This window comes from Cyphellophora attinorum (genome assembly GCF_001299255.1).
Source record: "Cyphellophora attinorum strain CBS 131958 chromosome Unknown Contig12, whole genome shotgun sequence".
Lineage (NCBI taxonomy): Eukaryota > Fungi > Ascomycota > Eurotiomycetes > Chaetothyriales > Cyphellophoraceae > Cyphellophora > Cyphellophora attinorum.
The window spans coordinates 237,105-259,296 of record NW_017253240.1 but is presented as its reverse complement, the minus strand read 5'-3'; the positions used below and the strand labels follow the sequence as shown (position 1 = coordinate 259,296).

The 22,192-nt window shown below is 54.1% G+C and overlaps 9 protein-coding genes across 9 annotated transcripts; 6 read left to right on the top strand and 3 right to left on the bottom strand.

Annotated features, from left to right (window-relative positions):
* Positions 1–1,419: 1,419 nt before the first annotated feature.
* AB675_7542 (Salutaridine) lies at positions 1,420–2,403 on the bottom strand (the record flags this gene model as incomplete). The annotated part of the gene is made up of 3 exons (XM_018147919.1): positions 1,420–1,868; positions 2,008–2,246; positions 2,333–2,403. 3 exons carry the CDS (start codon positions 2,401–2,403, stop codon positions 1,420–1,422), a joined length of 759 nt encoding a protein of 252 aa, XP_018000299.1.
* A 968-nt stretch (positions 2,404–3,371) lies between these two features.
* Positions 3,372–4,599, top strand: AB675_7541 (AB hydrolase superfamily protein B1A11.02; the record flags this gene model as incomplete). Its single annotated transcript, XM_018147918.1, has 3 exons — positions 3,372–3,458; positions 3,530–3,802; positions 3,841–4,599. 3 exons carry the CDS (start codon positions 3,372–3,374, stop codon positions 4,597–4,599), a joined length of 1,119 nt encoding a protein of 372 aa, XP_018000351.1.
* Positions 4,600–4,995: 396 nt separating this feature from the next.
* Positions 4,996–6,018, bottom strand: AB675_7540 (Very-long-chain 3-oxoacyl-CoA; the record flags this gene model as incomplete). Its single annotated transcript, XM_018147917.1, has 1 exon — positions 4,996–6,018. The coding sequence occupies one exon, from the start codon at positions 6,016–6,018 to the stop codon at positions 4,996–4,998; it is 1,023 nt and encodes a 340-aa protein (XP_018000200.1).
* A 1,818-nt stretch (positions 6,019–7,836) lies between these two features.
* On the top strand, positions 7,837–10,092 carry AB675_7539 (Catalase-peroxidase 1; the record flags this gene model as incomplete). Its single annotated transcript, XM_018147915.1, has 1 exon — positions 7,837–10,092. The coding sequence occupies one exon, from the start codon at positions 7,837–7,839 to the stop codon at positions 10,090–10,092; it is 2,256 nt and encodes a 751-aa protein (XP_018000290.1).
* A 466-nt stretch (positions 10,093–10,558) lies between these two features.
* On the bottom strand, positions 10,559–13,156 carry AB675_7538 (uncharacterized protein; the record flags this gene model as incomplete). Its single annotated transcript, XM_018147914.1, has 1 exon — positions 10,559–13,156. One exon carries the CDS (start codon positions 13,154–13,156, stop codon positions 10,559–10,561), a length of 2,598 nt encoding a protein of 865 aa, XP_018000233.1.
* A 1,335-nt stretch (positions 13,157–14,491) lies between these two features.
* On the top strand, positions 14,492–15,454 carry AB675_7537 (Phytanoyl-CoA dioxygenase domain-containing protein 1; the record flags this gene model as incomplete). Its single annotated transcript, XM_018147913.1, has 1 exon — positions 14,492–15,454. The coding sequence occupies one exon, from the start codon at positions 14,492–14,494 to the stop codon at positions 15,452–15,454; it is 963 nt and encodes a 320-aa protein (XP_018000236.1).
* Positions 15,455–15,899: 445 nt separating this feature from the next.
* On the top strand, positions 15,900–17,526 carry AB675_7536 (Succinyl-CoA:3-ketoacid coenzyme A transferase 1, mitochondrial; the record flags this gene model as incomplete). Its single annotated transcript, XM_018147912.1, has 2 exons — positions 15,900–16,051; positions 16,104–17,526. 2 exons carry the CDS (start codon positions 15,900–15,902, stop codon positions 17,524–17,526), a joined length of 1,575 nt encoding a protein of 524 aa, XP_018000574.1.
* A 993-nt stretch (positions 17,527–18,519) lies between these two features.
* AB675_7535 (putative 3-hydroxyisobutyrate dehydrogenase, mitochondrial) lies at positions 18,520–19,488 on the top strand (the record flags this gene model as incomplete). The annotated part of the gene is made up of 1 exon (XM_018147911.1): positions 18,520–19,488. One exon carries the CDS (start codon positions 18,520–18,522, stop codon positions 19,486–19,488), a length of 969 nt encoding a protein of 322 aa, XP_018000527.1.
* Positions 19,489–20,230: 742 nt separating this feature from the next.
* AB675_7534 (uncharacterized protein) lies at positions 20,231–21,811 on the top strand (the record flags this gene model as incomplete). Its single annotated transcript, XM_018147910.1, has 1 exon — positions 20,231–21,811. The coding sequence occupies one exon, from the start codon at positions 20,231–20,233 to the stop codon at positions 21,809–21,811; it is 1,581 nt and encodes a 526-aa protein (XP_018000473.1).
* Positions 21,812–22,192: the final 381 nt, after the last annotated feature.

The window sequence follows — 22,192 nt, the reverse complement described above, 5'->3', positions numbered from 1 at the left end:
GAGAGGGAGGGTGAGGACGGTGAGGATGTTGAGTTGCATTTTGTTGGTGTGGTGGTGGTGGTCTGTGCTGTTGTTCTGGGATGATGTGTTCGATACTGCTGAGGACTGTGAATGGGTCGGAATTGTTTGCTTTCAATCGTCTGCGAGTTGGGTTGGGATTACTTATTCGGCCAGCTCGGAGTCTGCACAGCTTCCTTCGGGGTTTATATATGGCATGTTGTATGCCTACTTGAGGGGGAGTCAGACTGCCTATTCGGGAGCGGCTTCGATATCTCGTACGTGTGTCGTTCTCGATGCTACTCTGCACACCCCAGATTCGAGAGGATCAACCGGATACCAGGTATGATAGGTACCCTCCGCATCTCGCAAGGCTAGCTCGCGTGCGGACTTTATCCATGAAGCCCTGCTCGAACCTTAGAGTTGATTGATCGAGGCCTCGAACGCGTTTCACGATCCGTGCTCGGAGAATAAGGCGCACTGATCGGCATGACATGCATGCTGCACGAGATCCTCCCGCGCCATATGTGGAGAGGGCTACGCCTTGCGCCGACTGCCGTGCCTCGTACTTACTCAACAATTAGCTGCGAAATTCGAACTTGTGAACGACGATGAGAAATTCTCGAACTATTAGTCACGAAAATGTGCAAGGGAACGGACCAGGGACCTCGCCGGCAACACTCCTGCGTCACTGTGCGTCCATAATTATCTCTAGACCCATCTCGAGGTCTTGAGAGCCGTCGTGTCAGGCATCATACTTCGCGCGTTCTAGCAACCAGTGTAGCCTTTTCTAGCGCGGATAAGACGGTTCTCATCGTCGGCAATGTCTCGACATCGTCTATTGAAGTGAGGTATTCGATAGGAGTCGAAGCACATAGCTCGTAGACAATCCGTGAGACGCGTGAGATCTTAGCGACAGGGTCGATGGAAAGTTGATGGAAAGTACGATGATCTCGGCTGCAGAGAACACAAAGAAGTACGAGCAGAGCTCTGGTCAGACCGGATGACTCTGAGTTCTTGGAAAAGCCGGATGACAACTCTTCTGGACCAGACTCACTCTGCACATCCTCTACTCTCTCTGCCTTCCAGCTCACACACTCGCAAATGCAAGCCACTGCGTCGAAACGAGTAGCTAGGTCTCTAATATCGACAGCCGTATCATTTACGACGTGTGGCGCCTGCTCCAAGCTTGGATGCCTCTGGCCGACATTGCTTGGCTGAGGTAATCGCAATACCTGTCAGACTCAAGTGTCTGAAAATGTTCGTTTCGGTCACACGTCGTATTGTATGTTGCAAGAGCTTATCACAACGCTCGCTAACTATGCTTCAAGTTGATGCATGTCCAGTCGCTCTTGACTCGAATGAAGACTGCTCCGCTCAGACTCCTACCCAACCGCGCTTTCGTTCTGCAAGGTTCCGTCTCTACCACTGTATAGGTCCCTCGCTGTTGGAATAGGTCCCAGTGACGCCATCCTTGCCCTCTTTGATCAGCTCGAGTACTCTCACTGCTCCCTTGGCCGGATCTGTCTCATCATTCAAGTCCACTCCACTGGCCTTCGTAGCCCTTAAACCCGGACAAACACTGTTGACCTTCCACTCTGGATACTTCCGCGCATAATGTATTGTCAGGTAGTTGACAGCGGACTTGCTGCTTCCGTACATGAAGTTCTCCGAGAGAGGCTCGCGGACTTGCAGTTTCGACAAGGAGCCGGCGCCTGAGGAGATGAACATTACCTTCGGGAGCGTGGATCTCTCGAGAAGTGGAATGAGTCTTTCAGTGAGGGCGGCGGTGGAGATGACATTGGTTGAGAAGATATGCTCGCCTCTTTGGCGGACAGTGACGTTTTCGGGGAGCTCTCGACCGGTCGTCCCTGCGAAATTCGTCTGTCAGCATCGCATGCCCGATTGTTGAGCCTCGATTTGTACTGTATATGCAGTCTTCGGCAGAGTCTCCGGCAATTGTACGATGAGTGCAATCAATGCAGCGTCTCGGTGGCAGAGCTGACTTACCGGCATTATTGATAAGTACATCCAGCTTGCCGAAGTGCTGCTGAATCGCAAGAAACGCATGATCGATACTGTCGTCCTCTCCAATATCCAGTCCAATAGGATTGACGTTCAAAGGCGCTCCCATCGCAGCCACAGCCTCCTCCCCCTTATGTACATCTCGGCAGCCTAGGAGGACCTGATGATTGGGCAGATCCTTGATGACTTTGACCATTTCTAAGCCTACACCAGCATTTCCGCCTCTGCTATGTTGTCAGCCTTGCCAGTGGTAGATTTCGAGGCGCACGGGCCACGCACGTGGGTACGCGCCACGCTCTAGAGGACTTACGTGACCAGCACTATAATTTTAGACTTGGTCGTAACGCTCGACGGCCGCGAGACGAGGCCAGGTCGTGACATTGTGGTATGGGTGTTTTTAGCGCTCTATGAGGGACGCCTTGATCCACAGAATTAACAGCCGCGTGGAAGGTATGTGAGATAAGACTTGAGGCTTTGTCAGTGTTCTGCACTAAAGTTGACACGTGCAGACAGGAACAGGAAGCAAGCATGAAGTCTGTGGGCGGTGATAAGGCATCTGACTACGTCACAGTAACAACAAGTGCCGTCGGATATATTTCCCGTACCAGGAGATAAATTTAATCTCATCTGGGTGGGCATCTATCATTCCGCCTGCGAGCTTTACTCATTGACCAGAGTACCTACCTTTGAAGTTCTGCACCATCTCAGACGACGTGTATGGAGCCTTGATGAAAGGACGGATCCGACATGTGGGAATCGGCAACATCTTTCTAGCTCGGTCGCTCACTAGTCGCCTGCCTCGAGCAGACCCTGTGGTCTGGCGGTCATGGTGCTTCGATCAGCCCTCCCACACAGTGCTCCTACAATCAAGGTACCTCCTTCGATGCCTCAGTGCACGTCGCAGATGGAGATCGCTCCGACCGTAAGCAGATTATTTGACGCGATGATAGTGACACGACCCGTTCTGTGCCATGTTCTGGCAATCGATGTTGTGGTCGTAATGCATGAAATCAGGCAACCTCTAAGATAGGAGTATTGCCCGGCGCCTCAGTATCTGCTCGCTTCGCAAACAGCAGTCCGGCAAACACGGCACAGTTCTAGCAGTTAGTAAGTCATGAAGCTTGTGCTCCGTCCATAAACACGTCGCTAGCGCTGGTATGCATCATGTGTAGCAGGGACAGCTGCCACTGAACGACTTCGGGCGAGCTGGTTCGGTCCTTAGCACGAAATCACAGCGAGCGTCAGAGGCCCGTCGCGAACACATAAGAAGCTCACCATTGTCCCAGCGATGGCAGTGCTACATCATCCACACATCTTCCGAAAGTGCAATCACCTCCACCACGCACATGATGCTCACTGATGCCCTCCACGTCAAGATGTTGCTCACCGATGTTCAGCAGGAGGAATCAACGCGCATGTCTCCAGAGATAGCAAAGGTAATGCGGCACAATATTCCACTAGCATTCGCCAGAGCTTCGATTTTGCTGACACCAATGCTTCACTCCAGGCACTAGCTCATCTTCCGAAGCCATCATCCGGCCCGACAACACCAGCAGCCCGAGTTCAAGCCCTCCGCCAAGCCTCCGCAACGTACGACACCAAACTCCTTGCCATGCTAGGACCTCCGCCAGCCACCATTTCCGAATTCTACCACACCATAACCATGCGCGACGGGTTCCAAAGCAAGCTCAAGATCTGTCAACCAGCCAATGCAAGCACTGCCACTACCATCGGACCACTCGTCCTGCTGTTCTTCTCCGGCGCCTTCATAACCGGAACCGTCGACCAGCCACCCAACTCGCCCGCGCCCTCACCCAGCTCTACAACGCCACGGTCGTCAGCGTAGCCTACCGCCTGGCCCCAGAACACCCCTTCCCCACAGCCGTCCACGACGCCATTGACACCGTCTACTGGGCCGCCAACAACGCAGTGCTTCCCATGTCCGCCTCTGCCGGCACAGAAGGGAAAGTCCTCCACGCTGACCCACGCACCGCAGGCTTCATCCTCGGCGGCGCCAGCTCCGGCGGAAACCTCGCCGCTGTACTCACCCACTACTTTTCTCCTTCTCAGAACCAGCATACTCTGCCACAAGGCGTCCGCATTTCGGGCCAGTACGTCGGCGTGGCGCAACTTTTTCCCGACGACGGCTCTACCGTTCCCGACCATCTCCGCGGCAAGTTCATCTCCCGCCAGCAGAACGCTACAGCCCCGATCCTCAACGTTGCGGCCCTTGCTGCTGGCGCTGCGGCGCTCCGATGCAAGGATCTAAGCTCGCCACTGCGGTTTCCTCCCGTGGATAAGGGGTCGATGGCAGAGCTGCCAAGAACTTATATTCAGAGTTGTGGGATGGATCCGCTTCGAGATGACGGGTTGATTTATGACGAGTTGCTGAAAGAGGCGGGCGTGCAGACGAAAGTGGACTTTTATGCTGGCGCACCGCATGCGTTCTGGTTGGTGACGCCGCTTGAGGGGGAGGAAAGTGAAGTTGGGAGGGAGGCTGTGGTGGATGTGCTGGGTGGGATTGGGTGGTTGTTGGGGCGGAATGTAGATAAGAAGGCGATCAGGGAGGTGTTGTGATCTGCTCTGTGTTGTGGTCGAAGTGGAGTACTCAGTAGCAAGTTCTTGTGGGCTTTATAGGGTAGTGTGCCCAGTGGCCAGGAGAGTGGTATTGGATCATGTTGTCGATGGCTAAATCATGATGCCCTCTATCGGTCACCGAGCTGGGACCGGGGCCGACGGTATGGCATTGTATCTTTGATCGAAGTAGTAGTTGCGAGATGCGCGTCGTTAAACGTCAGTAACCAACTTGAACCGATACAGCGTAGTAGGCCCCGGGCAAGATATGTTCTACAAGGCGTTCATCTTGGACGTGGATACCAGTCTCCGATGAACTCGACAAGATCCAACGTCCGCCTTCTGCTATCGTACGCCCTGCTGCCCCTAGTCCTTACATCTCACACAAACTTCCCCCCATCATTTCTTCTGACCAGCCAGCCCCTCAAACCCCTGCACAGTCCTCAAGTTCTCCAGCCAAAACTTCGCAAAGAAGCTTTCCTTCACATTATCCGGCAACCACCCCACCAGCCACTCCTGCAACTGGTGCCCAACGTAGGGAACCACAGTCGACTCGCCACACCCCACACACCGCAACCCATCCTTTACCGCCCGCGCACACGTCGGAATATCCCACTTTGCGTCCGCATCTGTCCTCCCCGCGCTCGGCGTGCACAGGATCCCATAGCGGAGGCTCAGCACTTCGATGTCGGGGAAACCGGTAAGGTTAAGTTCGTGGCGGAGGGAGCGGTGGAGGGCTGAGCCGTAGGCTTTGGCGGCTGTGTAGGGTGCGGATAGGGGGAGGGGGGCGGTTTCGGCGGCGGAGGTGATGTTTAGGATTAGAGCGGGTTTTTTGCGTTTTAGGATTGGGAGGCAGACTCGCGTGAGGTGGGTGAGGAAGCGCAGGTTGATGTTGATGAAGTCGTCGATGGAGGATGGGGGGCGGGTGTCGAGGGAGAGGTTTGGGCCGAGGATGCCGATGTTGTTGACTAGGACTGTGAGGGGGACGTCGCTGATGGTGGCTAGGATTGTTTGCTCGAAGTCGTTGTAGGACTGTGAGGAGAAGGCGGTCGGGTGCTTTTCGGCGTCGATTACGAGGGTTCGTACTGTGATGTTGTGTTTGGTCTCGGTATTTGCCTTAATGCCATTGAGCTTCGCCTGGTTGCGGCCGTGGATGATCAGGTTGAAACCCTTGGCGGCTAGTTGCTCCACGAAGACCAGGCCTAAGCCGTCGGATGCACCTGTGATGAGTGCATATGGGCGAGACTTTTGGTCCGAACCGATCGAGTAGAGTCTATGTGAAGTGCCATACTTGCGCAACGATGATCTGCGGAGATTGAACTGGACGAATCGAAAGAATTGGTACGCAGCTCGAAGAAGAATCGCATAACCAAGCGGAGTCGCGACTGCAGCCAGCAGGCGGGCACTGGTCTCGAGGGACATCCTTCGACACTTGTCGGCTGGTGCAGCACGTAGGTTCTCGAAGCTCTTTATGTCAAATCTTTGGGTTGGAAAAGCAGCGCTTCGTATATTAGTCGTATACCCTAGCGTTGCGAGGAGGGTGTGGCGGCTTCCTCCATATATAGGTCTTGCGAGCACCGGGTGCCCATCCCACGGACATGCTGGACGAACTCACTTCGAGTCAGACTCCAAAAGGACATGCTCGTCGAATGAGTGTCGGCCGACATCAAATGCTATAGTAATCGATCAGATCCTCATCCCCGCCAAGAGTTTGTCTTCCATGACTTTAGCGATCCTCATGAGTTAGTATGGTGCGACACACCAATTTGATCGCTGAATCACTGGCAAATTTAAGTTCAGTGACCTCAAAAGTGCGAAGCATTCTTACATGACAAGGAGTCCGTAGTGAGTTTCTGAAGAATTCTAGGGCGGCGGCACGATATCTCCTCCCGTAACGACTTGCTCACCTTTAGCGCTGCAAGCTGACGACCTTGCTGCAGACTCTTTCAAACCCATGCACATGAACAGCAGCTGCCACCGTCGATGCCAGTCGCATCTTTCCTGAAGTGAATGACACTAGGCAGCAGGTTGTCGCTGACTCATACCAGTGCACTGGACAGTGAATAATTTCTGACTGAGTCATGCGAGTGATTGCTTCGGTTTGCTGCGGTCTTCAATTTGTTGACGAGGTATAAGTAGTCGCCGTGCTGCACCCAAGTCTATATCCTCTTCTCTACCACAACAAGCTTAGCTTCTCCCCATTGTCATGCTTTGGTAGCACTTATTGCTGCTTGGTGGGGCGAGTTGCTCTGATTGCCCAAACGTCCTGCGCACTCCACGAGGATCCAACAACACTATCGTGCACAGTGGCGGGGAGATGTGGTTCACCAACGACATGAGCCAGTAGCCCAGATGTCTTCTATGGTCCGGTCGACCACATTGTGTACATGGCCTTGGCGCACGTTCCTGGAAGCTCGGTCACGCACGGTATTGTCATCGAATGGGCGCTCGTAGCTGTGCCAATCGCATGTGCTGACGTTGTCAGCGCCATGCATGAGAACACAGCGTGCGTTGATGGAAGTGGGGGCTGAGGTGGGGTTCTTCGCGATCAGGTCGGCGGTCTCGCTGACAATGCTCTCTATTGAGCCTAGTCTCGCTTTCCACCAGCTGTTCTGTGACTAGTGCGCCCACTGGAAGCCACGAAAGACTGGAGAAAATAAGGGACCCTGCCCGCGTCGCCGTCAACTGCCCGATTTGCACACCACCAATGGAGCACGACATATTTTCATATGAAACCTCCGTCGCTTTGTTGACACGGCCAGTACACTCATGAACTGCGCTGTTCGTACCGTACTGAAGCGCAAGACTGGTCAGAATAACGTCTTGCCACTGCAGAAAACCGACTTCCGAGCTGTGAGCATCTCGGAAAACCTTGAAGCTGTGTCGTTGGCATCATAGACCCTGTCTTTTGCGCGATCGAGACGCTCGAAGTCTGGTCAAGACTGCCGTTCAGAGTTAAATCTTGGCCATCTACGCTCTTCTCGGTCATTCTCGGCCTTCGTAACACCCAATCGTAGCTTTCTAAAGTCTTCTTACCTCTTCTAACGGTGTTGCTCGACCGCTGTGCGAGCAGGAATGATCTTCCTGAGGGGCTGCACTTTCCGCTGTCGTGGCAACATAATCGACCTCAAAAAGGGCGGGGTACATCTTCCGGTCCCTCTTTCTCTCTTCTCACCTGCATCTTACCACTCTACCAAACACTACTTTTCTTCTTCCGCAGTTCAATACCAAGATAACAACATGGCTGCAGCACCCGAGTGCCCGATCAAGAGAGCCAACGTCGGCGGCGGCGGCACCCGCAACCGCGACTGGTGGCCCAACGAGCTGAAGGTCAACATCCTCCGCCAGAACACAACCGCCACCAACCCGTATGGCAAGGACAACTTCGACTACGCTCAGGCGTTCAAGAGCTTGGACTATGAGGGCCTCAAGAAAGATCTACATGCCCTGATGGCCGATTCACAAGACTACTGGCCAGCAGATTTCGGCCACTACGGTGGTTTCTTTATCCGTATGGCATGGCACTCCGCTGGCACATACCGTGTCTTTGATGGCCGTGGAGGTGGTGGTGATGGCCAGCAGAGATTTGCACCGCTCAACAGCTGGCCAGACAATGTCTCTCTAGACAAGGCGCGGCGTCTGTTGTGGCCTATCAAGCAGAAGTATGGCAACAAAATTTCGTGGGCTGATCTGATGCTGCTCACTGGTAACGTTGCCCTCGAGTCTATGGGCTGCCCAACATTCGGCTTCGCTGGTGGCCGTCCCGACACCTGGGAGGCTGATGAGTCAGTCTACTGGGGTGGCGAGACCACATGGCTCGGCAATGACGTTCGTTACTCCAACGGCAAGGCCGGTCTGTCTGAGCACGGTGTTGTGGATGGCGACCTGTCAAAGAAGGAGCACTCAGATATTCACCACCGCGATCTGGAGAAGCCGCTAGCTGCTGCTCATATGGGTCTGATCTACGTCAACCCTGAGGGTCCTGATGGTATTCCCGACCCTAAGGCAGCTGCCCGAGACATCCGCACCACCTTCGGTCGCATGGCTATGAACGACTACGAGACTGCTGCTCTCATTATTGGTGGCCACACCTTCGGCAAGACCCACGGTGCTGCACCTTCAGATCATGTCGGCAAGGAGCCCAACGCTGCAGACCTGTCTCAGCAAGGTTTCGGCTGGAAGAATGATTATAAGTCAGGCAAGGGTCCCGACACCATCACCTCCGGCCTCGAAGTGACCTGGACTTCGACACCCACCAAGTGGAGCAACAAGTACCTCGAATATCTCTACAAGTACGACTGGGAGCAGACAAAGTCACCTGCTGGTGCCAACCAGTGGGAGGCTAAGACTGACGATGAGATCATTCCTCACGCCTTCGGCGAGGGCAAGCAGAAGCCGCGCATGTTGACTACTGACTTGGCCATGCGCTACGACACTGAGTACGACAAGATCTCCCGTCACTTCCTCGAGAACCCACAGGAGCTCCAGGACGCTTTCGTCCGCGCCTGGTTCAAGCTTCTCCACCGTGACATGGGCCCACGTTCGCGCTGGCTCGGACCTGAGATCCCCAAGGAGGTTTCCCTGTGGGAAGATCCCGTCCCAGCTCAGGAAGGTCCAGTCATTGATGATAAGGATATTGCCCACCTGAAGAAGGAGATTCTCGCCACTGGTGTCGAGCCATCGAAGTTCCTCTACGCCTCGTACTCCTCAGCCTCGTCTTTCCGTGGTAGCGACAAGCGTGGTGGTGCCAACGGTGCCCGCATCCGTCTCGAGCCCATGAACAAGTGGGAGGTCAACAAGCCCACAGAGCTCGCCGAGGTCATCAAGGCTCTCGAGGGTGTCCAGCAGAAATTCACCGCCAAGAAGGTCTCGATCGCTGATCTGATCATCCTTGCCGGTGTCGCTGCCCTCGAAAAGGCCTCTGGTGCCTCAGTCCCCTTCACACCTGGTCGCACTGACGCCAGCCAAGACCAGACCGACGTCTCAACATTCGAGCACCTCGAGCCCTACGCAGACGGTTTCCGCAACTACGGCAAGGGCACCGAGCGTGTTCGCACCGAGATGATGCTCATCGACCGTGCTCACCTGCTCGGTCTCACCGCCCCCGAGATGACTGTCTTGGTCGGTGGTCTCCGATCCCTCGGCTTGAACTACGACGGATCATCCAACGGCATCCTCACCAAGAGCCCAGGCAAGCTCACCAACGACTTCTTCATCAACCTCCTCGATACCAAGACTTCGTGGAAGGCCACTGACGGCAGCCAGGAGCTGTACGAGGGAACTGATCGCAAGAGCGGCAACAAGCAGTGGACTGCAACTCGCAGTGACTTGGTGTTCGGCTCGCACGCCGAGCTGCGGTCGTACGCTGAGGTGTATGCTCTGTCTGACAACAAGGACAAGTTCGTCAAGGACTTCATCGGTGTGTGGGACAAGCTGAACAATGCCGACCGCTTCGATCTCAAGACTGCACAGGGTCTTGCCAAGTCGAAGCTGTGAGCTTTGTGGCGTTAGCACAAGCAGCTGATAACGTGTTGGAGACGTTCGTCGAAGTTGCGTCCAGCGATGCATGAGAGAGTCGAACTTTCGAGGGCTGGAGGAGGTCTGTGCATATTTACCAGCGTTCCAATCATCAGAAAATGAAAATCTGTCCACGTTCTTCCATTCTTTCGAGTTGCATTCATCGCAATAAGCACATGTTCTTCAACGTGCACTGTTCTTGATGCTGACCATCTGCGTACTACATACCTAAACCATTGAGCTCATGGCCTTTCTCGTATCTGTTAGCCACCATGGGCTTAAGTCGTGGGATTGGGAGCTTACGCTTACATGCCCTGTAGTTTCTTGGCCATTCAGACCAGGCCATGGATCAGCGGGATCAGAGTGGCCAGCCGAGCTAGCGTCGACGACATCGACAGGCTCCGGGGCTCAAATCTCTCTAGCGACCTCCTTCACTTCCTGCTACTCAACTCGATCCAAACTTGCACGCTTCATCATTTGCTGCCATGTCTGAATGCCCCCAAGGCGACTCGTTAGTGTCCATGTACATGGCGGATAACTCGTCGTCCAAGAATTGCATGCTTGTTGGAGCGCCTCTGCATATGAGTGACCACCAGCTGTCATCATAGCTAGAGCCGCTCTCCACATGAGGGGGGCTACGGGGATCCCTCGGTATTGGGTCACTCTCAGATGGGAAGTCAGCAGCTGTTGAGGAGATATCCGTAGCCGGTATCTGAGTGTCAAGCAGTGAGGACTGGTTGCTGACCAGCGAATAGTGTCCGGGCAGCAGGGATTCGGATTGATTGGCAGCCATTGGTTGAGAAGCAAATGGTGTGTGGCTGGCACAGGGGGGCATTGTACGCAGCTTCAAGACCCGGTCAGCTTCATCTACTGTGAGGTATGTAGATGTCAAGTTCAGGCACGAGGAGCGCACAAAGTTGACAGGACTGAGCAGCAATCCTGTTATCCCAAGTGGCCTGTTTTGTGTCAGACTCGCCAGTAGAGCCTTGTGCCAGCATCGATCGAAGCGATCACAGTCCGTGCAACGGAAACTGGGCCGCATGTACATCTTGAGATGAAGAAGCTCAAGACTGTGACGATTGAAACTCTGCCTGGACGTTTTGTCTCCCTGATCGGCATCATTGGCTAGCATGTCGTACAGACTAGTTTCAACAGCATTCGCGGACGGGCAGTGTACGTTGCAGACTGCCCCAGCAGCCTTCAGATAGAGTACTCGATCGATGCAGTCCCGTAGAAAGGAGAGGCGGGCAGCAGCAAACAGTTCACCAGGGAACCACGAACTCAGACCATCAAATTCTGGGAACACTGCAGCGGCTCGTTCCAGCTCCTCAGCAGACGGCAAATAGCTCTCGTGCTGGGAAACAAATTGACACAGCGCACGTCCGAGAGCTACGGCTGGGCCTTTGGAAGGCATCATGCAACTCCCTAGTCCATGCATCCTTCTCAGATGCTCGCGCATTGCGTCTTTGCGGTAGAAAGTCCTCTCGGAATCTGGGTGGTTCCAGCACGACAGGAGCGTCTCCGAATGGCTGCAGACTTCTGGGTCACCAGAGCATACGGGACAGAGTAGATAGCGCTTAGACTCAAAGTCATTGACTGGCCGACAGATCCATGCTTGTTGTTCCGAGTGCACCGACGTGACATGGCGCCTCAAGGTGTAAGGCCGCGCAAATGATTTGCGGCAGATTGGGCATCGCAGCGCTGAGGTCTTTCCGATGTTTTCTGTCGCTTCGAAACTGCTTCGAATCACGACTGTGCCCTGGCCAGCGTTAACGGTCTGCTCGAACCCTTCTTCTTGGTCTGAGACAAAAAAGATACTGTGGCCAAGGAGATGGTCCCTAAACAATCCCGTGTCCTTGACCAAGACCTGGAACTCAGCATCAGCTAAGCAATTGACTTTGGTAAAGTTTTCGTGGCTCGCATCGTACTCGGCGTTCCCCGAAATTGACCTGATTGCTTTGGTCCTGAGAATCTCTTTGCTGCAATTTGCGCCCAGCATCTCGATGGACACCCGTATGTTGGTATCGGACGGATATCCAGACGCGGAGACAATGGCGATGGATGCCTGGCGCTTCGTTGAACCATATGCCTTGCGACCACGGCGTGAGCCTTTAGAGACACGACTGTCCGCTGACACTACTGTCGTTGCCGACTTACTAGAAGCTGGTCTGCTTCCCACTGATCGTGCAGAACTTCTTACGGATCCGGGACTTCGTCGTAGGAGGCCGTGATCGCTGCTGTTATCCACCTCAGACATGTTGTCGACAGTCATGTTGAACTCAGAATCAGGGAGGAAAACACTGTCTTGCGTCCAGCGCAATTCCTCATGTTCCTCCGCGTTAGGGGAGCACAACCGTGAGTTGCTCTGCTGCTCTGGCGCATCTGCGAACTGCGACGCTTCGAGGTACCATTCGACAAACGAACCGGTCCAGTCACTGTAGGTCGGCACCTGTCTCGCCTGCCCACTGCCGGCAGACTGGTCGACAGCCGTTACATCTGGCGAGTTAGCCCGGAAAGTGTAGTTGCCGGAGACTTCGCGTAGACTCGGCGGGCGTGCTTCAAGCGAGGTTTTGTCGTTGTTACTTCCCTCACTGTGACAAGACACATGCCTGTCGGGACTTGCTTCATCTGCACCCAACTCACGGGCAATATCGTCGCCTTTGTTCAGTTTTCGCCGTCTGAAGTTCGAAACATACATCCTGACTTGCGTCGCCGAGAGTTGCGTCTGCTGTGTCAAATCTGCACATTCAGCAGTGGAGAGGTACGGATCATCCAAATGCGTCAAGACCCAGTTGTTTAAGAGAGCTTTCTGGGCATCAGAGAACCGCTGTCGCTGCTTGGGTCGCGAACTGTCTGCAGTTTGCACAGCCTCTGTATTAAGCATCTGCTGGCCGTAGGAATCGGCCTCCACACTCTCGGGACTAAGCTTGAATTGCTCGTCGAGCGGCCCTGTCAAAGAGTCGTCTGCATCAATCCAAGCTTGGAGCAGCTGATCGAAACCAGCTGAGGAGCCCGGCGACGTTGGGATTGTCGTATCGGTCATCTTGCTTCTCGTCGGCGTGGAGGCCGAAGGACCAGTGAAAAGATATGAGCCCAATCGTGTCTCTAAGACAACACGCCCAGGTTAGCTGCAGTTGCTTCTTGTGTAGGTTGTTGTTGTCCTCCCTGCTACCCTGTCAGTGTGAGGTCGTTGGCCCTGGCACGCCACATGTCGGAAGCATGGCAAGGCGCACGGGGCAGGTAGAGCAGATATTTCACACAAGGCTCGTTGCCCTGATGTGCAGCGCAGAGGTGCACCGTGTGTGTCAAGACAACGCCCAATCAACGAGTTCGCCGAGGGGCCGCGCCACCATCAGCTTCTCGTTGACCAATGAGTCCGACACATCTGACAGGGGCTGCATTGACAGCTGTGTTGACATTCACGGCGCATGTGTTCTGAGTTCGGTGCGAGGCAGAGCAATAATCCCACCGTGGCCAACGCTACTGCATGCCGGAAAACAGTTTTCTGGCATGCAGTAGCGCTGGCTTTGGTGGAAACCTGCCCATGCCATCTCTCGAGTTCCAATAAGATATCGTCTACTGACGATGCACTAACGAATGGGCGACTTGGAGTGATTGGCGCAGTGCACCGAGTATGTCTGCGCAAGCATTTCGAATGCCATATATGCAGATAGTCGATGCTGCACCTTGTATGTCAATCAAGCCTACCAACAGTAGTGGCAATGAATATAAATTGAAGCAGTTGCATCTCTAGCTCAGCGAAATCGTAAAGCGAAAGCAATACCAACACCCTACCTCGGTACGCACAAGATGTCGCTGTCTCCTGAAACAATCACAGCAATAATCTTCGGTCTCGTTATGTTCGTCCTTCAGCTCATCCAACTATATGTACATCTCAAGGACCGGGGACACCCGGCCCAGTCAGGACCATCGGGTGAGTCTCTGACACACAGCAGATCATTATTGAGACTCATCCGTGTTAGACGCGTAACAGAATGCTCCAGGCAAAAGCATAGAAGTGGAACACCGGCCTCGTCACAGCTCGAACGATCCGCCCTCCGCACGACGAATCCAATGGACTCTGAATGGAGGGCAGTTGTTGGGAGTCCCCAATGGCGCGATTACTGTATGCTGGCATAGGGAACGAGGAGTCTGATGAGATGGAGCAGTCTGAGAGGGGGTATCTCGAGGTCGCCGTTGATTTTGTCTTTTTACCGGCGTTGTGGCCCACCCGGAAGCGCGTCCGTTAGCGAAAAAGCTGCATTCCTAAGAAAAAGGTGCCCCTCCATTGGAATAGAAAATCATGTCCATCTTACATCTCCTGATATACTGTGTCTGTGATATCTAGCATAGGTTCCAAGATTGGATTGCAAGCACGATGTCGCCCTCAGTAGCAGACCTCCCCTCCGGCCTCTCAGACTCCCAAATCGCATCCTTCTGGCGCGATGGCTACCTCCTCATCCCCAACTACCTCTCGCAAACCCAATGCACAACCCTCCTCTCACGTATAAACCAACTCCTAACCGACTTCACCCTGAAAGATCACCCAATGACCAAATTCGTCACCGGCGAGCAAAAAGACGGCGTCTACGAAGGCGACACCCACGTCGGCGACGACTACTTCCTCACTTCCGGCGACAAAGTGCGCTTCTTCTTCGAGGAAGACGCCTTCGATAAGAACGGCGACCTGAGCAAGCCCAAAGAGAAAGCGATCAACAAGATCGGGCATAATCTGCACGGTTTGGTTGAGGAGTTCGGGCAGATCAGTCATGCAGGCAAGATTGGGCAGCAGAATGCTGCTATAGCCAAAGATCTGGGGTATAGAGATCCACGGCTGTTGCAGAGTATGGTCATTTGCAAGCAGCCGGAGATTGGTGGCGCTGTACCGCCTCATCAGGACTCGACGTTCTTGTATACGGACAAGCCGAGTGCGGTGGGTTTCTGGATCGCGCTTGAGGATGCGACCAAGGAGAACGGCTGTCTAAGTTTCGCCCCGGGTAGTCATCGCCGCGCACCTATACGAGAGCGGATGGTCAGAGCGAAGGGCAATGCAGGCACCGTCTTCGAGAAGATCACAACGGACGAGCAAAAGTGGCCACGCGGCTTCGATCACGAAGAGGCGGACAGCGAGGAGGACTATCAGCTTGGTGAGGTCAAGGCTGGTACCTTGGTCTTGATCCACGGCAACATCTTGCACAAAAGCGAGAAGAATTTGTCTCAGAAAGGCCGCATGATCTACACATTCCACCTCATCGAGGGCGAAGAGCACTACGACGACCGGAATTGGTTGCAAGTGCCTGGCGGACCGGCTGCATTCACGAAGCTGGACGGCACAGCATGATCAACGGACTCTTTCTGCGTGGTCGCTGTTCGAAGCACCTTGCTGCCGCAAGGAAACTCGGTGCTGTTCCTGCTCATCGATCTAACAGGGGGTGGCCATGGGTCGCGCCACCAACAATGTCCTCACCTCTTATGAAGATGCTGCAGTCGATCTACTCTGAAACTCTCTAAGCAGTTTCTAAACTTCTGTCGCCATATGATCGCACAGTCTCACTAAAGGCCACGCACCATGCTCGGCGATACTTCTGGAGGCCGACCCTCGGCGATCACCCCGCATGCCGCGCGGGCAATGCCTGGGACGATCTTGAGACAACGGCCAAGCGACGAGCTTCGTGACGATGATACCTTCTGTCCATGTCAATCAGAGTCCGTGTCATTCTGCTCATCTGAGACACGAAGTAGTGTGGGCAATTTGTCAAGTTTAGTACAGTGCAGACCCAGCAGATATGCCAACAGCACGAGTTACGCAGTTACCAGGTTTCTCGGCCACACTACGACCTTCTCCAACAACATCTTGGGCAAGAACGTCAGCACGATCGTCAGCAGCAGCGGCAGCATATTTCTTCCCACAACATCGAACATTCTCGCAACAACTCAAGTCCAAAAGAAGCGGCCAGAGTTCCTGCCCTCCGCCGACGCCGCCGTCGCAGACTCGAAAATGGCATCACGATCCTCTCCCAGGGCTTCGGCCTTTGCGGCGTTCCTGAAACCCTGCTTGACGCTATCCGTGCCGCCAACCTACGAGACTTGACCGTCGTCTCCAACAACGCCGGCGCCCGCGACAAAGGTCTTGCCAAGCTCTCCGAGACTGGACAGATCTCAAAGATGATCGGCTCGTTCATTGGCACTAACAAGCCGTTGGTCAAGTCCTTCCTCGCGGGTAAAGTCTCCGTTGAGCTGTGCCCACAAGGAACTATCGTTGAACGTTTGAGAGCAGCTGGCGCCGGCATCCCGGCATTCTTCACACGAACGGGCGTCAACACGCACGTCCAAACCGGGGAGATCCCCGCTCGGTACGACTCGAATGGCGCCATCATCCAATATGCACCTGCCCGCGAAACCCGCGTCTTCGAGGACGACAAAATGTATCTGATGGAGCGCGCACTGCACGGAGACGTAGCAATCCTGCGCGCATGGAAGGTCGATCGGGCTGGTAACTGCATCTTTCGGTCCACCACGCGCAACTACGCTACCGTGATGGCTAAAGCAGCGAAGCTTACGATCGTGGAGGCCGAAGAGATTGTCGAAATCGGCCAATTCGACCCAGACCAAGTGCACCTACCAGGCATCTTCGTCGATCGCGTCGTCCCCGCGACGGCGGAGAAGCATATTGAGATCTTGAAAGTCGACCAGGGATCCGCATCATCCTCCTCTTCCAGCTCCTCCAACGGCACTGAACAAAGCGAAGACGAACGCAAACGCATCCTCATCGCAAAACGCGCCGCCAAAGAACTCAAAGACGGCTCCTACGTTAATCTAGGCGTCGGCATCCCCACCCTCGCCCCCTCCTACCTTCCCGAGGGCGTTAACGTGACACTGCACTCCGAGAACGGCATCCTTGGAATGGGCCCTTATCCCGCTTCTGCTGAACAAGCAGATCCAGACACCGTTAACGCGGGCAAGGAAACTGTCACACTCTACCCTGGCGCAGCTGTGTTCGACACAAGCGACAGTTTCGCAATGATCCGCGGCGGACACATCGACGTCTCCATCTTGGGCGCCCTCCAGGTCTCCGCTTCCGGCGACTTGGCCAACTACATGGTGCCCGGCAAAGTGTTCAATGGAATGGGCGGCGCGATGGATCTGGTCTCGAACCCAGACGAGACGAAAGTAGTCGTGGCGACGTATCACACGGACAAAAATGGAAGGAGCAAGATTGTGGAGAGCTGTGACCTACCATTGACTGGGAGGGGGGTGGTGAGTACCATCATAACGGAGCTGTGTGTTTTCGAGGTAGACAGGAAAGGAGCTGGGTTGACACTGACCGAGCTAAGTGAGGGGGTGAGTGTGGAGGACGTACGGCGGTGTACGGAGGCCAAGTTCAAGGTCAAGGAGGGGTTGGGAACGATGTGAGGAGGGTAGACTCACAGAGAGGTTGCTTGTCAGAACGCATTCTGCGCCGACGCCACTCGTTGGTTGTGGTTCTGCCTCAAGTAGACGGTGCAGCTGTACACAAATTCATTTCATCAAGTCAGGCATGCCCAGCACTGCTTCGCCGACGGATATCTTGTGGCTCATCAGCAACAGCCACAGCATACTAGTCCGTCTTCGACTTGCACCTGCATCAAGGCATCTCGCAGACTCTTACCATGGAGGGGAACTCAGGAGATCGCTTCGTATCGTCGTGTCCCACACTCTACACCGCGCAAATTCGCACATCATCTCGCGCCGTATGCAGTCGACGGTTCGCACATGGTTCGTGGAATCCTCCGTGCATTTCTTCTCCATTGCCCCAAATGCCGTTCTCCACAGATCGAAGCCAGCTCTGTGGTATCGCTTCTCCTCGAGCTCATGCACAGTCCCAAATTCCTGCATCATCTCCAAGAAGGTTTTCTTCACGTTTCCATCGTCTCGGTGTTCGCTCGTATTGCTCTCGTTGTTTTCGATCACGAGATCTCAGACGTCCCACGAGTCGTGGACTTCACCGTTTTCTGACATCATTTCCCCTCGACGAGCATATCGTTTCAATCGTGAACAGTCCACGCTCGCATATGGTTACAATGCCCAGGATTGACGTGCCACTGGATGAGGTTGGAGAAGGTGGGATGTAGACTTTCGTGGCACGTTAAAGGCGAGTGCTGTGATCGTGTTACCAGGCGTCGAAGCCACTCCTTGACTGCCGGCATAACGATCTGATACTCCGCACTCTAAAGCTTTGGAGGACAACGCATAGACGCATTCGTATTTATATCTTCTGGATTATTCGATACATGTAGCAGGCGTCGTTACACATCTTGGAACGAGTTGTCGCTGAAGCCGCAGGACTCATCTTTCTCTTCGAGCTCTGACGTAGTTGACTCAGGTATAGCATCGTTCTTGCATCTTTCTGGACATCAACTCATCATCATGGGATCAATGGCTGGGCCTCCGGAGGCAAGTTATGGCTTTGTCGGCATCGGTGTCATGGGATTCGGAATGGCGCTCAATTTGCGGAAGAAGATTCCATCGTCGTCGCGGTTCGTTCTGTGTGAGATCAACAAGGACCGAAGAGATCAATTTGTGCAGGAGGCAAAGTCCCAGGACCTTGGCGCAGTCGACGTCGTAGACACGCCCAGGGACGTTGCCGAGAACAGCGACATCATTATCACTATGCTGCCGAAAGCGCCACACGTTTTGGAGGTGTTCAAGAATCCGCAAACTGGGTTTTTGGCCATCGACAAGCCAGCCAAATCCAAGCTCTTTCTGGAGTGCTCAAGCATCGATACCGCATCGTCAGTCGAGTTATCGAAGGTTGTTGAGGCATCTGGGATCGGACGTATGATCGACTCGCCGGTATCAGGTGGACCGCAGGGTAGCGACGCAGGCACGTTGACCTTCATGTGTGGTGGGCCTGAGGAATTGTTTCAGCAAGCTGTACCTGTTCTTAGCATGATGGGCAAGGAAGACGCCATCATCAACTGTGGCGCCCAAGGTGCTGGACTTGCAACTAAGCAGCTCAACAACTACCTCGGGTATATTGGATATGTCGGACTCTGCGAAGTCATGGCCACAGGTGTGAAGTATGGTCTGGACCCCAAGACCCTATCAGATGTCATCAATAAGTCGAGCGGTATGAACTGGAATTCGATGCACATGAACCCAGTGAAAGGTGTTCATCCGAATGCACCGGCATCGAGAGACTTCAAGGGTGGCTTTTCTGTCGAGCTTGCCCATGGCGTTATCGCTGATGCAACGAACCTGATGGACCAGGTCGGTACAAGAAAGGTGCTCGCCAACGATCTTAAGGGCATCTACGATGAGGCTCTCGAAGATCCGAGGACCAAAGGCCAGGAGGCTCGAAGTGTCTGGCGTTTCTTCGAGGATGGAAACGCATGAATCTGGAAGAGTCGGAGAGCTATGCAGCTGCTGCCCGGCGTTATGTTACACAAGTCGGGTGGCAGCATGCCAACTAGGAGGACGCGTACCTGGAGCCTGCGATCGCGGATCCGTCCAGTCTCGTCGACGGACTGCTTGATACCCGGTAAGAACAAAGGCTTTCCAGGACTGTCTTGGGCTTGGGCACTCCGCGTTTGCCTTGCGGTGGCAGAGTTGCTGAATGGGAGCGCCGCTCTCAATAGAAAGAATTGTGGAGACAGCATCTGTTTGTTGCTATGCAGAAAGCCTGGACGCGTCGCCGCATCAGTGACAACTTCTAGCATCGAAGTGCAGTCGACCACAAGAACGTGTTGGAAGCAACAAAGCAAGTCGTTAGTGGCAGGAAGCAACTGCAAGCAAAATCTGATGGCCATCAATCATGGCAAGCACTATTCACAAAGTTTGTCACTGGAGGCAAGAGCGATTTCGCGGATGGTCACGTCCACCAAACATCAAACTTGGATCTTCAACACACATTTCTGTCCGTCACGAAGACAAATGGATGTTTCATCTACAGAAAGAGTCGTCTCCTGAGCAAACAGGAGCACCACTGCAGGTTATAAAGACCTTCGTCTTCTGCAGCACCACCTTCAATCACCACCTTCAACCAGAGCAGTTCCGATACTACTATCACTGCTTTATATTATTTCCAACCAAATCAGATCTATCGACGGTCGAATCCATACTCTTCCTAGAGCCTATTATGGCTGATCGATCTGAGAATCCGCCGCTCAAGGCGCAATTCTTCGTCTCTCGCGAGGGTGGCAAGTACGTACCACTAGTCGCCATGGACGAAATGCCCCATATCATCATCATCGAAGGCGTTCCGCGCATCCTCGACATCGAGCAGACTACCGGCATGGTCAGTATTGGCTACTACGAGTCACGTCACGTCCTCTTCGCTGGCGGTCTTGCCGATGCTGGCTTCAAGCGTAACCTCGATCTCCCTAAGAGCACCAATTCACTCGATGAGGACGATAGCAACAACAATCTCGCCACGAGTACCAACACATTCAACAGAGGCAATGAAGACACCACCACCACAAACATCGACACACTCGCAAGAGGCAGTGAAGAGAACACAATCACAGAGAGCGGCATCCCAATCATCTACACAGGCGACAACTCCGTCACACGACATATCCTCAGTAATACTGTACCTGCTAACTCCTCTCGTCCACTATCTTCGAGTATGCACGCTCTCACTGCCGTCCAGGCTTCGACGGGCAGCACTGCTACCAGTGCGATGCAAGATCTAGCCACACTCACCATGCCTTGGAGACCCTCAGCCTCTCAGCGAGACCCGATTGCCAGTTCACACCCTCACATCACCCAAGCCACTCGCAGCACCTCAATCAACCCTCCACTCCACCCTGCGAGCTCGTCCCCTCCATCTTCCGCTGCCTCAACACCCAAAAAGACACACTGCTCCAAGTGGCTCGAGTCAGGACAATGCAGTTATGTTCAGGGCGCTGGATGCAAGTTCAAGCACGTGATGCCTCTTACTCTCGACGAGCTGTACAAGTTAGGCTGGCGCGACATTCCTCAGTGGTATCGAGATGAACACGGCTTGCCCAGTCTGATCGCTCCGAAAGGCTCTGATGCGTCTAAGAGACGTGGTGAGAAGAAAGACGGCATCCACGGTAAGAGCTGGCGTCCTACTCAGAAACAACACACCTCTCCTGGCAAGAACGGAGGAGGCCAGCGCGGATGGAGTAACAACTCTTATGGTAACGGTGGTGGAGGTAACGGCGGTGGAGGTAAAGGTGGTGGAGGCAAGGGTGGTGGAGGCAAAGGTGGTGGCAAATACAAGCGTCCTGCTCCTGGCCAGGTTCAGTCTTGCATGAATGCCGTGACCGGCCGCCTTGCGCACCCATACTACAACACCGACTCTTCAGATGCCCGATCTACCGATACCTCCGCGACTTCTCCTCCCACCAGCGACAGCGAAGACTTCGGAATGGGTAGCTCGAAGAACCCCAGCAATAACCCGATCCTATCCCTCCCGGATGGTCAGAACACTCCACGAGGAGCTCCTCGACGCATGGTCGAGGTGGAAGATGACGAGAAGACTCCGACTAAGGTCGCCGAGACGAAGAGAGACGAGAAGGCTATTAACACACGGATCCTGGAGTTGGACGAGGTCGACAAGACTCCAGCTGGTATGGGTGGTGCTAGGAAGGATGGCACGGATGGGAAGCAGGCGGGCTCTGAGGACGAGGACGGGATCTCCTGGAAGCTGCATGAGAACAATCCGACTGGCTTCAATGGTCAGCACGATTGAATGGGTGGTGGTGCACGTGTCGAGTGACACATTCTCGGCTGCAGCCGAGAGGATGGTTCAGGATGGATCGTGCTTCTGGCATGGGCAGGGCGGCCTCTAGGCGATGAATCTTGACAGTTCAATTTCGGAGTCCGTGATTAAGGCTCCTCACTAGGGAGGCCGCTGCAGCATTTGCTTATCCTGCGGCAAGCAAGCAGCACGAATAACGGCGATAGATGCATAGCTATGATTTTGAACGCATAGATAGATAGACAGACAAATGAAAATGAGTAATTCTCACTCATCCACATGGCGCCGGCATTGTGCTTTTGTCTACCTTTTAGATGTTTACCACCGTGTTCTCATCCGAACTAGTTCCTTTTGACACCAAGCGAACTCTCA